This window comes from Lactuca virosa, chromosome 4 (genome assembly GCF_052849685.1).
Source record: "Lactuca virosa cultivar CGN04683 chromosome 4, Lactuca_virosa_CGN04683_v6, whole genome shotgun sequence".
Taxonomy (NCBI): Eukaryota; Viridiplantae; Streptophyta; class Magnoliopsida; order Asterales; family Asteraceae; genus Lactuca; species Lactuca virosa.
The window spans coordinates 180,775,357-180,786,991 of record NC_136429.1 but is presented as its reverse complement, the minus strand read 5'-3'; the positions used below and the strand labels follow the sequence as shown (position 1 = coordinate 180,786,991).

The 11,635-nt window shown below is 33.8% G+C and overlaps 1 protein-coding gene across 1 annotated transcript; it reads left to right on the top strand.

Annotated features, from left to right (window-relative positions):
- Positions 1 to 2,815: 2,815 nt before the first annotated feature.
- Positions 2,816 to 11,241, top strand: LOC145107776 (protein BONZAI 1-like). Its single transcript, XM_079044727.1, has 15 exons — positions 2,816 to 3,081; positions 4,362 to 4,409; positions 5,086 to 5,234; positions 5,318 to 5,366; positions 5,537 to 5,593; positions 5,732 to 5,920; positions 6,017 to 6,151; positions 6,302 to 6,363; positions 6,454 to 6,671; positions 7,115 to 7,191; positions 7,283 to 7,420; positions 7,506 to 7,670; positions 7,775 to 7,888; positions 7,969 to 8,065; positions 10,788 to 11,241. The coding sequence occupies exons 1-15, from the start codon at positions 2,938 to 2,940 to the stop codon at positions 10,886 to 10,888; spliced, it is 1,743 nt and encodes a 580-aa protein (XP_078900853.1). The 5' UTR covers positions 2,816 to 2,937; the 3' UTR covers positions 10,889 to 11,241.
- Positions 11,242 to 11,635: the final 394 nt, after the last annotated feature.

Genomic DNA, 11,635 nt, shown 5'->3' with positions numbered 1-11,635 from the left:
TTGATCTAGGCTTTCTTGCATATTCATTGTTTGGTTGTGGTTCTAGAATAAGATCATCTGTTTGGGTGACTATCTCACCTCTGATTACTTATGGCTACACATTCCATGAAGATTTGCATGTAGCTAAGTAGCATGCTGTGAGGATTTTAGTAGGCGGTAATGAGTCTTCTCACTATACTTGCATGTGTGGTAGTATACACATGCTGACAAGTTGGGTCTCATTTGTTGATTGTTATTATATGTGAACTTAGTTGCTAATACTCATGGACTGCTGATAGTCCCCATGATTGCTGATAACCCGTGAGGGTGTTGCTAATCTACAAGGCGTGCTGTTAGCCCACTAGGACCGCTGATAGTCCCCAAGTTTGTTGATAACCCATAATTGTTTATATTGTTGTGTTGTATGTGTTATTCAGGACTATTAATAGTCTCAGGGCTACTGGTAACCTTTTGTTGATTATTATGTTGTGTTGTATGGGGTATTTTGGGGAAACTCACTAAGCTTCGTGCTTACCCAGCTGTTATTTTTTTCAGGCATTATATGTTATCGTGGAAAGACGAAGGCGTGACTGTACACATTCATCGACAACAATGAAGATTCCGCGCTTACTATAATACTCTAATTTTAAATAATGTACTTTGGAACTATTGGTTTTTTCGTCTTGTATTTTGAAAATGAGCAGTTTTTCTCTAATTAAAAATGAAAATTTTGGTTGTGAAATTGGGACGCTAAATTCTATTAGGGTTAATTTTCGGCTCTATTTGTAGGTTTCAGCGTCGCCACAGCGTGGAAATGCCTTTTCCACGTCGTGGAAATGGATTTGCCACGACGTGGGAACTGGGAATCCGAATTTGGCACAAACACGAAAATTGTCTGGATTTTGTCTAGTTTTCAGAACATCTTGAATCTCTTCAATCGGATTTACGAATCATAAAATATGGCCAAAACACTAAAAGAGAGGTCAATCTATCCAACAACATCCTTTTTACGTCTTTTCAGCTCCGTTCTCCTCCTTTTGCATCCCAGCTCCGATTTTAATTGTCATATATATTAAAATATAACATTTTTACTCCAATATGTTAGGATAATGATCTAAAATACATTGTTAAATAAGGTCATATCAAAGTACCATCAAAAGCCACCATTCAAGTTCCCTTTAAGATTCTCCATAACAAATTAAACAAACATGGATGTTAGTTTTCACATTTTTTTAGGACATAATATATAAAATTTCTATTTGGTAGATTGATATACCTATATAAACTACTCCAGTACCAATACATACCTGCTGGTGCATTTGACAGAGTGATGAGCAAAACCTGCAAAAAAAAATGCAAAGATATATAAGGGTAGAAGGGATTTAAAAAATGAAATTACAATAAATAAACAAACCTTCCTAAATACTGTTGAATATAGGAAGGGTATAGGTTGAAAAATATTTCCATTCCCATTTCCATTTACATGTTTATTTCTAGGTGGTAACTCAACTTTTAGACTTTCATGTAATGCTCTTGCAAGCTGTTCATCCTCACTCATTTGAGAATCATAACATAAACAACAAATTAAAAAAAAAAAGAATAATCCATCAGTTTTGAAAATATTAAAAAAGGGTACAATTGCTTGGGGTGCAAAAACAATGTCTAGAATAAATATGACGAATGACAATCGGTTAAAAGAGGGTACAATTGTTTAGTGGAAACAAAGAAGAAACACATAAGGAATTAGAAAGTAAGAGAAAGACAAAGTGAGATACGAACGACAATCGGTTAATTGCTGACGCAGAACAAGAATTGAAGACGCTTATCTCCCATTAACGAAGGAAGAATGAAAGGAAGCAAAACCTAACAGTGAAATGGTAAAAAACTGAAACAAAATTGTCAAAGAGACGGAAACTGACAAATGACAAAATTATTATGGTCAAAATCTTAAGTGTATAAAAGACACTGTTCATATGCGAGATGAATATAAGAATATTTCGTTTAATGACAATTGACATCAAGTTTTTTTCCCGAGAAATTTTGTGAAATGACCAAAAAGAGGGGAGGGTTTGAGAAAAATGACCAATAAATTTTGTTTTTCGGAAAATGACCATGATTTCGGAAAATGACCATGACATGTCTCTTGGTGGTTGACCTCTTTCTTGACTTTGCTTTCCTAACGTTAACGTGGCTTTTGATTGCTTTTTGTTGAAAGGAACATGGGAGACCTTGAGTTGAGATGACCTCAACACAATCTTTGCTATTTTATGAAAATTTATACGAACTTTCAAGAAATGGTCCATGTGGAAATAAGAAAAACATAAAAAAAAAATAGGGTAAAAGACATTTTACATTAGTTACTAACTTTTTTGGCTGCCACTTAAATGACCATGTTACTTCATTCCATCTTTATATTTATATCAAAATTTCACTAAGTTTTTTAATCGACAATGTTTTCTTAACGTAAAAGTTAGTTTGAAATCCAAAATGTTTTCCAAAGTTCGAAATCACCAACAAAAATATCATATTTCAGATAACACGATCATTTTGAAAAGAAATATTAAAATCGATTAAATATATTATACATATAAATAATCATTTGAGATAACCCGATTCATAATTATACTTTTCATATATCACCATCACAATGACATGTAAAATATATAATAAATTTGTCCCAATTATATCCTAACTGCTAAACAATAAGAAAATATTTTAGCAATCATTATTGAAAGCTGTTAAATACTTATAAGAAATTAACGGTTGTTAAGATATTAATTAATTTAAAAGTCCCAAATAAAACGCGTTTTCTTGCGGCGAGGGACGACGCGGGGGTTTACAAGTGGGGCATAACTCAACTATCTACAGAGACTCATTTCTCCCCTCTTTCTTTCACTCCCCCACATCTGCTTGCTTCCTGTCTGCTCTCCCCTAACTAAACATCACCGGCCGGCGGCGATGGGCAATTGCTGCAGTGGTGATGGTGGCGGCCAATCTGCCATCGGCGGATCTTCTTCTCATCCAAATGCTAATGTTCATAACGACGCCGTCGATGGTTTTCTTAAATTTCGTGGCTACCATGGCCTTTACACTGAGATCGAGGTTTTCTTTTCACTTTTTTCCCTCTTACTTGTTTTAATTTTAGGATATGTACACTTCAATCGGTTCTGTAACTTCTGGATTTTTCTTCTGTATTTGCTGGAATATACTTTTGATACACCACCGAGTTCGTACAATAAAATCATCGACGGTGAATTTATTTTCGACATTGCAATAGAGGTGGAAACTGTTAGCTTAAGTGATTGGTTAAGCGTTCAGACCTCTGTGGCTGTGTGAATTGTTTTTGAAAATATTAAATTGATGAATCAATTGATTAGTTCCATCTGTTTTCCACTGATGGAGGGAGTGTTTATTCGAGTTCATGTACATTGAAGTCGAGGGAGCTAATTTAGCAAGATATTGAGCTATCTATAGAGCAGGAGCAAGTACTTGTGTACTCCCGTCACACCCCCACGTGCAATTAATAGGAGTTGAAGAAAAAAAATTATGTATAACTCCTGGATTGTAATTTGTACCTTGTGTTCTTGAATTCTGAAGTAGAAGATGAGTTCATGTAGGGGCACCACTCTGAGTCTTTGTAGATCACAATAGAAAAACCGAATCTAATGTGAATCAGAATTAGAAGATTGTGGAGCTGGAAGATCACCCTGTTACAGGAGAAGTCTAGGCCACGTTTAACGACATGTGACCTAGTCAAGCCATGACTTTACTAGATAAAAGCTGATGCTTCATGGATTGTAGCACCTTGATTTTTTCATCCATAGATAGCAACAAGTGTAAAATACCTAATAGAAACAATATAGATACTAACAAGCCTCTAATACCACAATGAAAATTATGTCAATTATCAAATCATGAAATTAAAAAAACTATAATAAATCTGGAATACATTCCACACACAGCTGAAAAGCAAAAGTTCATGAGTTTAAACACATGAAAACATTTGAAAACACTGCATATAAAAAACTTTAAATAATTACTATGTAGGTCCTCTGGCTAGTTACTTGGGTTGCAATACTTCAATTTCAAGAAAATGTCCACTTTCTAGCCTGAGGGATTTGAGGTTTGCGATTAGGATGTCATCTAGGTGTGATGCCTTTCTACCAGAACTGGGTACCCACAAGCCATCAAGACGTTTGATTAATTTATTTTAAACTATTGCACCTTAAATGTACCCTATACTCTATATTCAACGACAAGTAACCTTAGAGTAACAGACAAATGATCTACACTGTGTTAGCCTGTTAGGCATTGTAATACAATTTATAGTACTTAATTGCCTCAGGTTTTGTTTCTCTGATGCATTACACAAATTCTTGCAGCTATCCTTATCTGCTTCAAACTTGCGTGATCGAGACGTGCTTTCCAAGGTACATTGCTTGCTTTCTTACAAGAACCTAGGGATTTAAATCTTTAATCATGTAATATTATAGTCCTAGATACTGATTTCTGGTACTTCATACATACTTGTTTTCAAAGCTGTGCCCTCCTCGATTCCTATGTTCTTGATTAACATATATAGTAGAAACTAACTTGATAGATTTCTATTAAAATCAGTGTTGATTTTTATCACAGTTATACCTGATGGTTCTTATAATGCTACATATGGTTTTTGAGATAATTTGGGTTCTGGGTTAGATCCTGATAGTTGCTAATGTTTGATTCCAACAATAGTGAAGATCTTGATATGTTAATCTATTAAGATTTGTATGTGTTGTTGAGTTTTCTGAATTTCGTTTAAAAAAAATAAAAAAGAAAATAGAGGTCGAAGATGAATATGGTTTAAGTGACCAAAATGCCCCTCACATTGAATGGAATGGGAATGGGTTAACAGCTCAGACATGATGGTGTCCGGTGTCCATTTCAAGGACACGATCCATGTAATGATTTTTAAAATATACCAAAGAGACAAAAAATGCGATCTTTTTGCCTATATCTTTTATAATGTTTTTGGTAAAGCTCTAGTTTGCTTCTTAATCAACATAAGTCTTCATCTTTTACATGAAAGCTTGCCTCTTATCTCACAGATGTATGTTTCATTTATAGAGTGATCCTATGGCAGTTATATACACAAAAGGAAGGGATGGTTCATTACAAGAAATTGGACGCACTGAAGTTGTCCTAAATTCATTAACTCCCCAATGGATTAAAAAAGTTATCATCACTTATCATTTTGAGATGGTTCAAACACTTGTGTAAGTTTTTTTTAGGTCATGTCTTTATCTTCTTACACATATCTTTCCTTGTCAATTCCATTCACCATTAACTTACATCATAGGTTCCGTGTGTATGATGTTGACACTCAGTTTCATGGACTAGAAGAAAAGGTATAATATACGAATCTATATTCTAATAAGTGGTTATTTCTTTTTTACTTAATACCTTAATGGGCTTAATGGATTAAGCACTTTATCCAAAGAGCTATTCATGGCTGTTATTTTGGACTTATTCTTAGCGGAATGATTTAATGTTGAGCAACTTAATGTCTGTCTTGCAGATGCTTAAGTTGGAAGAACAGCAACTTCTGGGCGAGGGTACTTGCTTATTATCTGAGGTATCAGCTATCTATCTGTTTGTTTTTTTTTTGAAGTTTTTGTATAACTTATAAGCAATGGAACCCTACTTGGAACATTTACCTTAGATAGTATTTATGGGTATATGATTGGTTAAAAAGCTCATGTTTTCCACGTAGATAGTAACCAGACAGAACCGCACATTGCCCATAGATCTTATGAAAAAAGTAGAATCTACAAGCTCCACTCGTCCAATGAAATTAGGACAGCTCACAGTTCATGCAGAAGAATGTGCTGTCTCCAAAACTACAACAGAGTTGGTATTTAGGTGCATGGATTTAGAAAACAAGGAACGCTTCTCCAAAAGTGTATGTGCTTTCTAATCAATAACTCTCTCATGTAATTTAATTATAATATATTAATATAACTGCATTGATTCATTTCATATTGTTTTTTTTATTCAGGACCCCTTTTTGGTAATTTCTAAATGTGTGGAGAGTGGACATGCTGTTCCAATTTGCAAAACAGAGGTCATGCAAAATGATCTAAATCCTATGTGGAAACCTGTCTCCATAAGTATTTCACAAGTTGGAAGCAAGGTATAAACATGTTATTTCTAAAAACATACTTTATTATACAACACTTTATCCATACATACATCATTATTCATTACACCTGCAGTTACTTTAAGAAACAGTCCCTTTGCAATTGCGAGTTGCCATTTATATCTTTTTGTCAAATCTTTGCAGGAAACTCCGCTCATTATCGAGTGCTTTGACTTCAATAGTAATGGGAGGCATGAATTGCTTGGGTAAGTCATAAGTGAATTACTTTTATATTTGGTTTACTTCTCTATTATTTATTTACCAAAATGCTGATTTTTTTTTTGTGGTTTATTCAGCAAAGTTCAGAAGTCACTTGTTCAGTTAGAAAACCTATTTTCTAGTGGTGAGGGAGAGCATTTATTTGTACCCATCAATTTTGGGAAAGAACATCAAACTAAGGTATTGAAGAGTCGCCTCTTTGTGGACAAGTTTTCTGAAAGTGTCCATCATACTTTCCTGGATTACTTGGATAGTGGCTTTGAAATGAACTTCATGGTGGCTATAGATTTCACAGGTATCTGATTCTGCTTCAAAAATGCTAATGTTATTATTGTTGCTTTCTTACCTGATAATTATTGAACTTTCTAAAAATAATAGTATAAACTATAATATGATGCAATGTGCGATTTACTTTTCTTGTTTTAGCTATATGAAAAGCTACTGGAAATATGTCCCTATCGATTAAAATTTTAAAATGAATATATGCTTCTTAACTCATGCTCTTGAGTAAATTACGATTTTGGTCCCTAAGTATAGCTGTTTTTTTCAATTTTGGTCCAAAAATTTACTATATTTGGGGACCAAAAACATTACAAGACGCTTAAATAAAGAACCAAAAACGTTACAAGAACCTCAAATAAGGACTAAAATTGCAAGAGGGAATTTGGGGATAAAAATTGCAAAATTCAGCTTTACTCAGGGACCAAAAATGTAACCTACTCTATATTCTATTTTCAGCTTCAAATGGAAACCCTCGGTTGCCAGATTCTTTACATTATATCGACCATTCTGGACGTCCAAATGCATACCAGAAGGTGAGAATCCGATTTTTTTTTTTTTTATAAACTTATTACAATATATTTACACTTCAATAAAAGTATAATAATTTTATTTTATATATTCTAGGCAATCCTAGAGGTTGGGGAGGTACTCCAGTGTTATGATTCTGACAGGAAGTTTCATGCATGGGGCTTTGGAGCACGACCAATCGATGGCCCTGTCTCTCATTGTTTCAACCTAAATGGAAGCAGTGGGCACTCAGAGGTATGCAATAGTTATATAATTTTATTAAAATTTAATTTAATATTTCTAGTCTCTTCGTTTAAACATTAATGTTATATGTTATCAGGTGGAAGGGATCCAAGGAATTATGAATGCATATGCAAGTGCGCTATTTAATGTGACACTTGCAGGGCCAACTCTATTTGGACCTGTGATTGCTGCTGCTGCAATGATAGCCAGCCAGGCTTTGGCAGCTAATGAAAAGAAGTATTTTGTTTTGTTAATCATCACGGTATCTATCTATCCATCATATCATTCATTAAACTACAAAAATGTTTTTGTTTTTGTTTTTCTTTAAACAAAATTAATTACTTTTTAATTTAATTTCTGTTACAGGATGGAGTGATAACAGATCTACAAGAAACGAAAGATGCCCTTGTGAGCGCGTCGGATTTGCCACTCTCTATTCTTATTGTTGGGGTTGGTGGAGCCGACTATAAGGAGATGGAGGTACTGAAATTACTCTTTTGCCCATCTTGTTTTGTCGTGGCTATATGGGTATGTTTTTCTTAATTTCTAATGTTGTGTAGGTTTTGGATGCGGATAAGGGAGAGAGACTTGAAAGTACAACGGGACGTGTTGCGACACGTGATATTGTCCAATTTGTTCCATTTAGAGACGTACAAGGTAACTCATGGTTTCTTCTCTGTTTCAGCACATCTTCTCTCCCTATAGCTCTATATACATGTTTGTAGGTGGGATTCAACATGTTGATAAAAACAACCACATAATGGACATAAATTAACTAAACATTTTAGTGAAACTACCCCACCAAAAATCAATTTCATTTCATGAGCTCTCCTCATGATACATGCTTACATTCCCCTTTATATAAAAGAATGTTGTTAGACTTAGACTTATACTTCAAACATAGAGACTTATACTCTAAACACATGTACTCCCTAAGTCCCTATACAAAAGATGCCAGTGTGTTAGACTTGTACTTCAAACACATAAACTTCTTATTTAAAAGACGCCCGTTAGACTTATACTTCAAACGTATAGACAACCTATATAAAAGATGCCACAAAGTTGTTCAGTTGATTTAATGAACTCTCCTCATGATACATGTCTCCTTGTTTATAAACACGTTTACAAAACAACTTCCACAATAAATAGCCAATTCCCATAAGTATCCCTGTCGAAAATACTCGAAACCCGAATTACCCGCCCGATTTTTCGGGTATCGGGTAAATTTTTTCGGGTAATCGGGTAACCCGATTTTTTTCGGGTCGGGTAAACGGTACATTTTTTGGGTTTCGGGTATACCCGAATTATTTTAAAAATTTCTTTTTTTTGTAGAGCTTGTATTATATAGCAGATATTTGATCACGCTTAAACTATCTATCATTATTGTAAAACATGAATCTATTTATTTCGACAATATGACACTAACAATATTAAAAGTAATTGTTTATATATCATCATGTTCTTTAAAACTTAACAGTTTTCTAGATTATAGTTTTTATTGCAACTAACAAACTCATTATCTTGACGAAACTTCAGAACATGGCAAAACTTATGGCTACAATTATCTTAAACATTTTAAACTTTTAAATTAAGATCTTTAAGTATTTGTTTTTTTAACATCTTATTAGATTAGATTAAGTTGTTAAAAAATTACTTGATATCTCAGGTATTATTGACTAAAAAATCTCAATGTTCAAAGCTTGAGTAACTTCGTTTATGTCTCGTTTGTTTATATAAACAAGACTAATAAAGCACGACGTATTTATTTCATTAAATTTATTTTCAAGTGAAATTAAAAAAAAAATTATATATTTCGGGTAATACCCGAATTACCCAAACCCGACCCGATACCCGAATTTAGTTTGGGTAGGGTAACGAATTACCCGACCCGAATTACCCGAAACCCGAAAAAATTACCCGATCAACACCCCTACCCATAAGGTCATGGGAGTAAGAGGAGGCAGCTAGATATACTCAGGCTTACCTCCACCCACCCGAGGGTAGATTTGTTGCTTTTACAAGAGATTTCTTTATATAAATACAAGAAGTAGAAGTGCACACCATATATACGAGTGAATAAAAAAATACTATTAGATATGCTAACATGGAAATGGTACTAATGGTAATAAGTGAAATAATTAAGTAGATACATATATTAATACACTTAAAAATAATATAACTAAAGCATATGTTAACTCCACTACCCTAATTTTATGTCTCCACTCCCTCGTATATGAGGTCATGTCCTTGGAAATTGCCAACTCTTTCATGTCTAACCTCGAACCATCTTTCCACTTCCTCTGAAATCAACCTCTTTGCCCCGTTGACTGTAACAGTCTCCAACCTCCTTACTTTAGCTGTAAATTGCCTCCTTTTCACATGTCCAAACCACCACACTATTGTTTCCCTCCTTTTTTTTGCATTGAAACAACTTCTAAATTGCTTATGATTATCGTATTTGGTCCCTTGTCTAACAATTTTGTATGGCATGTCCACCATAGCATCCTTAACTCTATGAGACCCTTATCTCATATGCTTTCTTTATCGGCCAACATTTTGTTTGGATTTTAGTTCAATACTTCAATATAATAAAGTAATAGTAGAAAACATATATATATATATACCATTTTAAGTCACGTCGAGGTGGCTCGTTAAGCTTGAGGCTCGACCTTGGCGACACACCACGCTTCATGCCATTTAGAACCTTGATGAACATCATATGAAGGTCCTTACGTTTTTTTTTTCTATATATTCTTCAATAAGGCATATTAGAAGGTAAATCGTCTCACCCATTGACCTCCCATATGAAGCTTAACTGATACTCTATTATGCGTATGGTTGTTTCATGCAACTTGGCCCACAACACTCTTTCACATACTTCCATTGTACGACTAAGTAACTTGATGCATTTTGGTATCAATAGTTATAAGTGAAATAATTTTGGTATCACAATACTAACCCCCGGCATCTGGGCAATCTTGAGGATAATGTAGATAGGTTGATTAGGATTCTTTGAATTTCTGATGTGTTCTCATCCTTCAACGCCTTGTATTTCTGGAACCATTATTTTTTGTCAAGATAATAAAAAACACAATAAAGGTATTTCTTGGCTCAACAAGCCTTAGACCTCTAGTTTTATGATAGTCAACATTTTCATCGGAGTAGCTAGATAGATACATTGCATGCGTCAAAGTAAAGTCTTATTGGAGTACGTTTGTTTGACTTTTGAGTTTTGAGTACAAAAAGTAACATTTAAACATGTGCTATCATCATCATTACTTTGAATTCCAAAAGGTTGGAAGTTTTGAATATAAAAAACCAAAACTTGACTTTTCCTCAAAATCTGGTGGTTGGTTTGAAACTTTGAATTTGCTTGCAGGTGGAGAAATCTCTGTGGTTCAATCGCTTTTGGAAGAACTACCCTCACAATTCTTAACCTTCATGAGAAACAGAGATATAAAACCCTACAACACCACATGATTTCATACAAATTTGTATATATATATATATATATATATTTCTTTGTGCAATTTTTATTTTCATCCTCTTGCTCCTTTCTTTATCCTACTCATGATTAGGATCGTGGGCAGGAAAAAAAAGGAGACAAGGACATGATGGAATGTATCACATGGTTTTGAAAAGATACAATTTTCATTTTTCATGTTGTGTGCTTAGAACCAATTAGCACATGACATGTGTGATGGTTTGAGAATTACATGTGTGTTGCTGTTGAGCTAGTTGACCATGCACATGTGACAAAAATGTAGAAACTTGTATTTACGACTGGTGAACAGTGGGTTGAAAGTTGTGGAGACCTTGCTCTATTGAACAAACTCTAATTTATATATATATATATATATATATATATATATATATATATATATATATATATATATATATATATATTTCTTTCCATGTTGTAATTTACCACTCTCCTTTTTTACATGGATAATTACATATCTGGAATTCAGTTCCACATTTTTTTTTCTAGACACTGAGAAAGAAATTCATATTTAGCAAACTAAAAATTTACGCTCTATATATTTTATCTTGAATAATATTCTGTTGCGTGAGGATTGTCAAAAAATATAGATTTTTCTTTTAAAATTAATGTTTGATGGATTTCATTATGGACAACTTGAATTTCATTTTTCATGTTTTCTTTAGAAGAATAATTTGTCCTCATTAACGGCAAAACGATTACAGACAAATCAATCAGAAAATTAC

Excerpts from the sequence above, each read along its gene's own strand:
- LOC145107776 (XM_079044727.1), top strand. The coding sequence starts at position 2,938 with ATGGGCAATTGCTGCAGTGGTGATGGTGGCGGCCAATCTGCCATCGGC. Across the intron at positions 3,082-4,361 it reads GCCTTTACACTGAGATCGAG|CTATCCTTATCTGCTTCAAA; the intron begins GTTTTCTTTTCA and ends AAATTCTTGCAG. Across the intron at positions 7,671-7,774 it reads TTGTTTTGTTAATCATCACG|GATGGAGTGATAACAGATCT; the intron begins GTATCTATCTAT and ends TTTCTGTTACAG.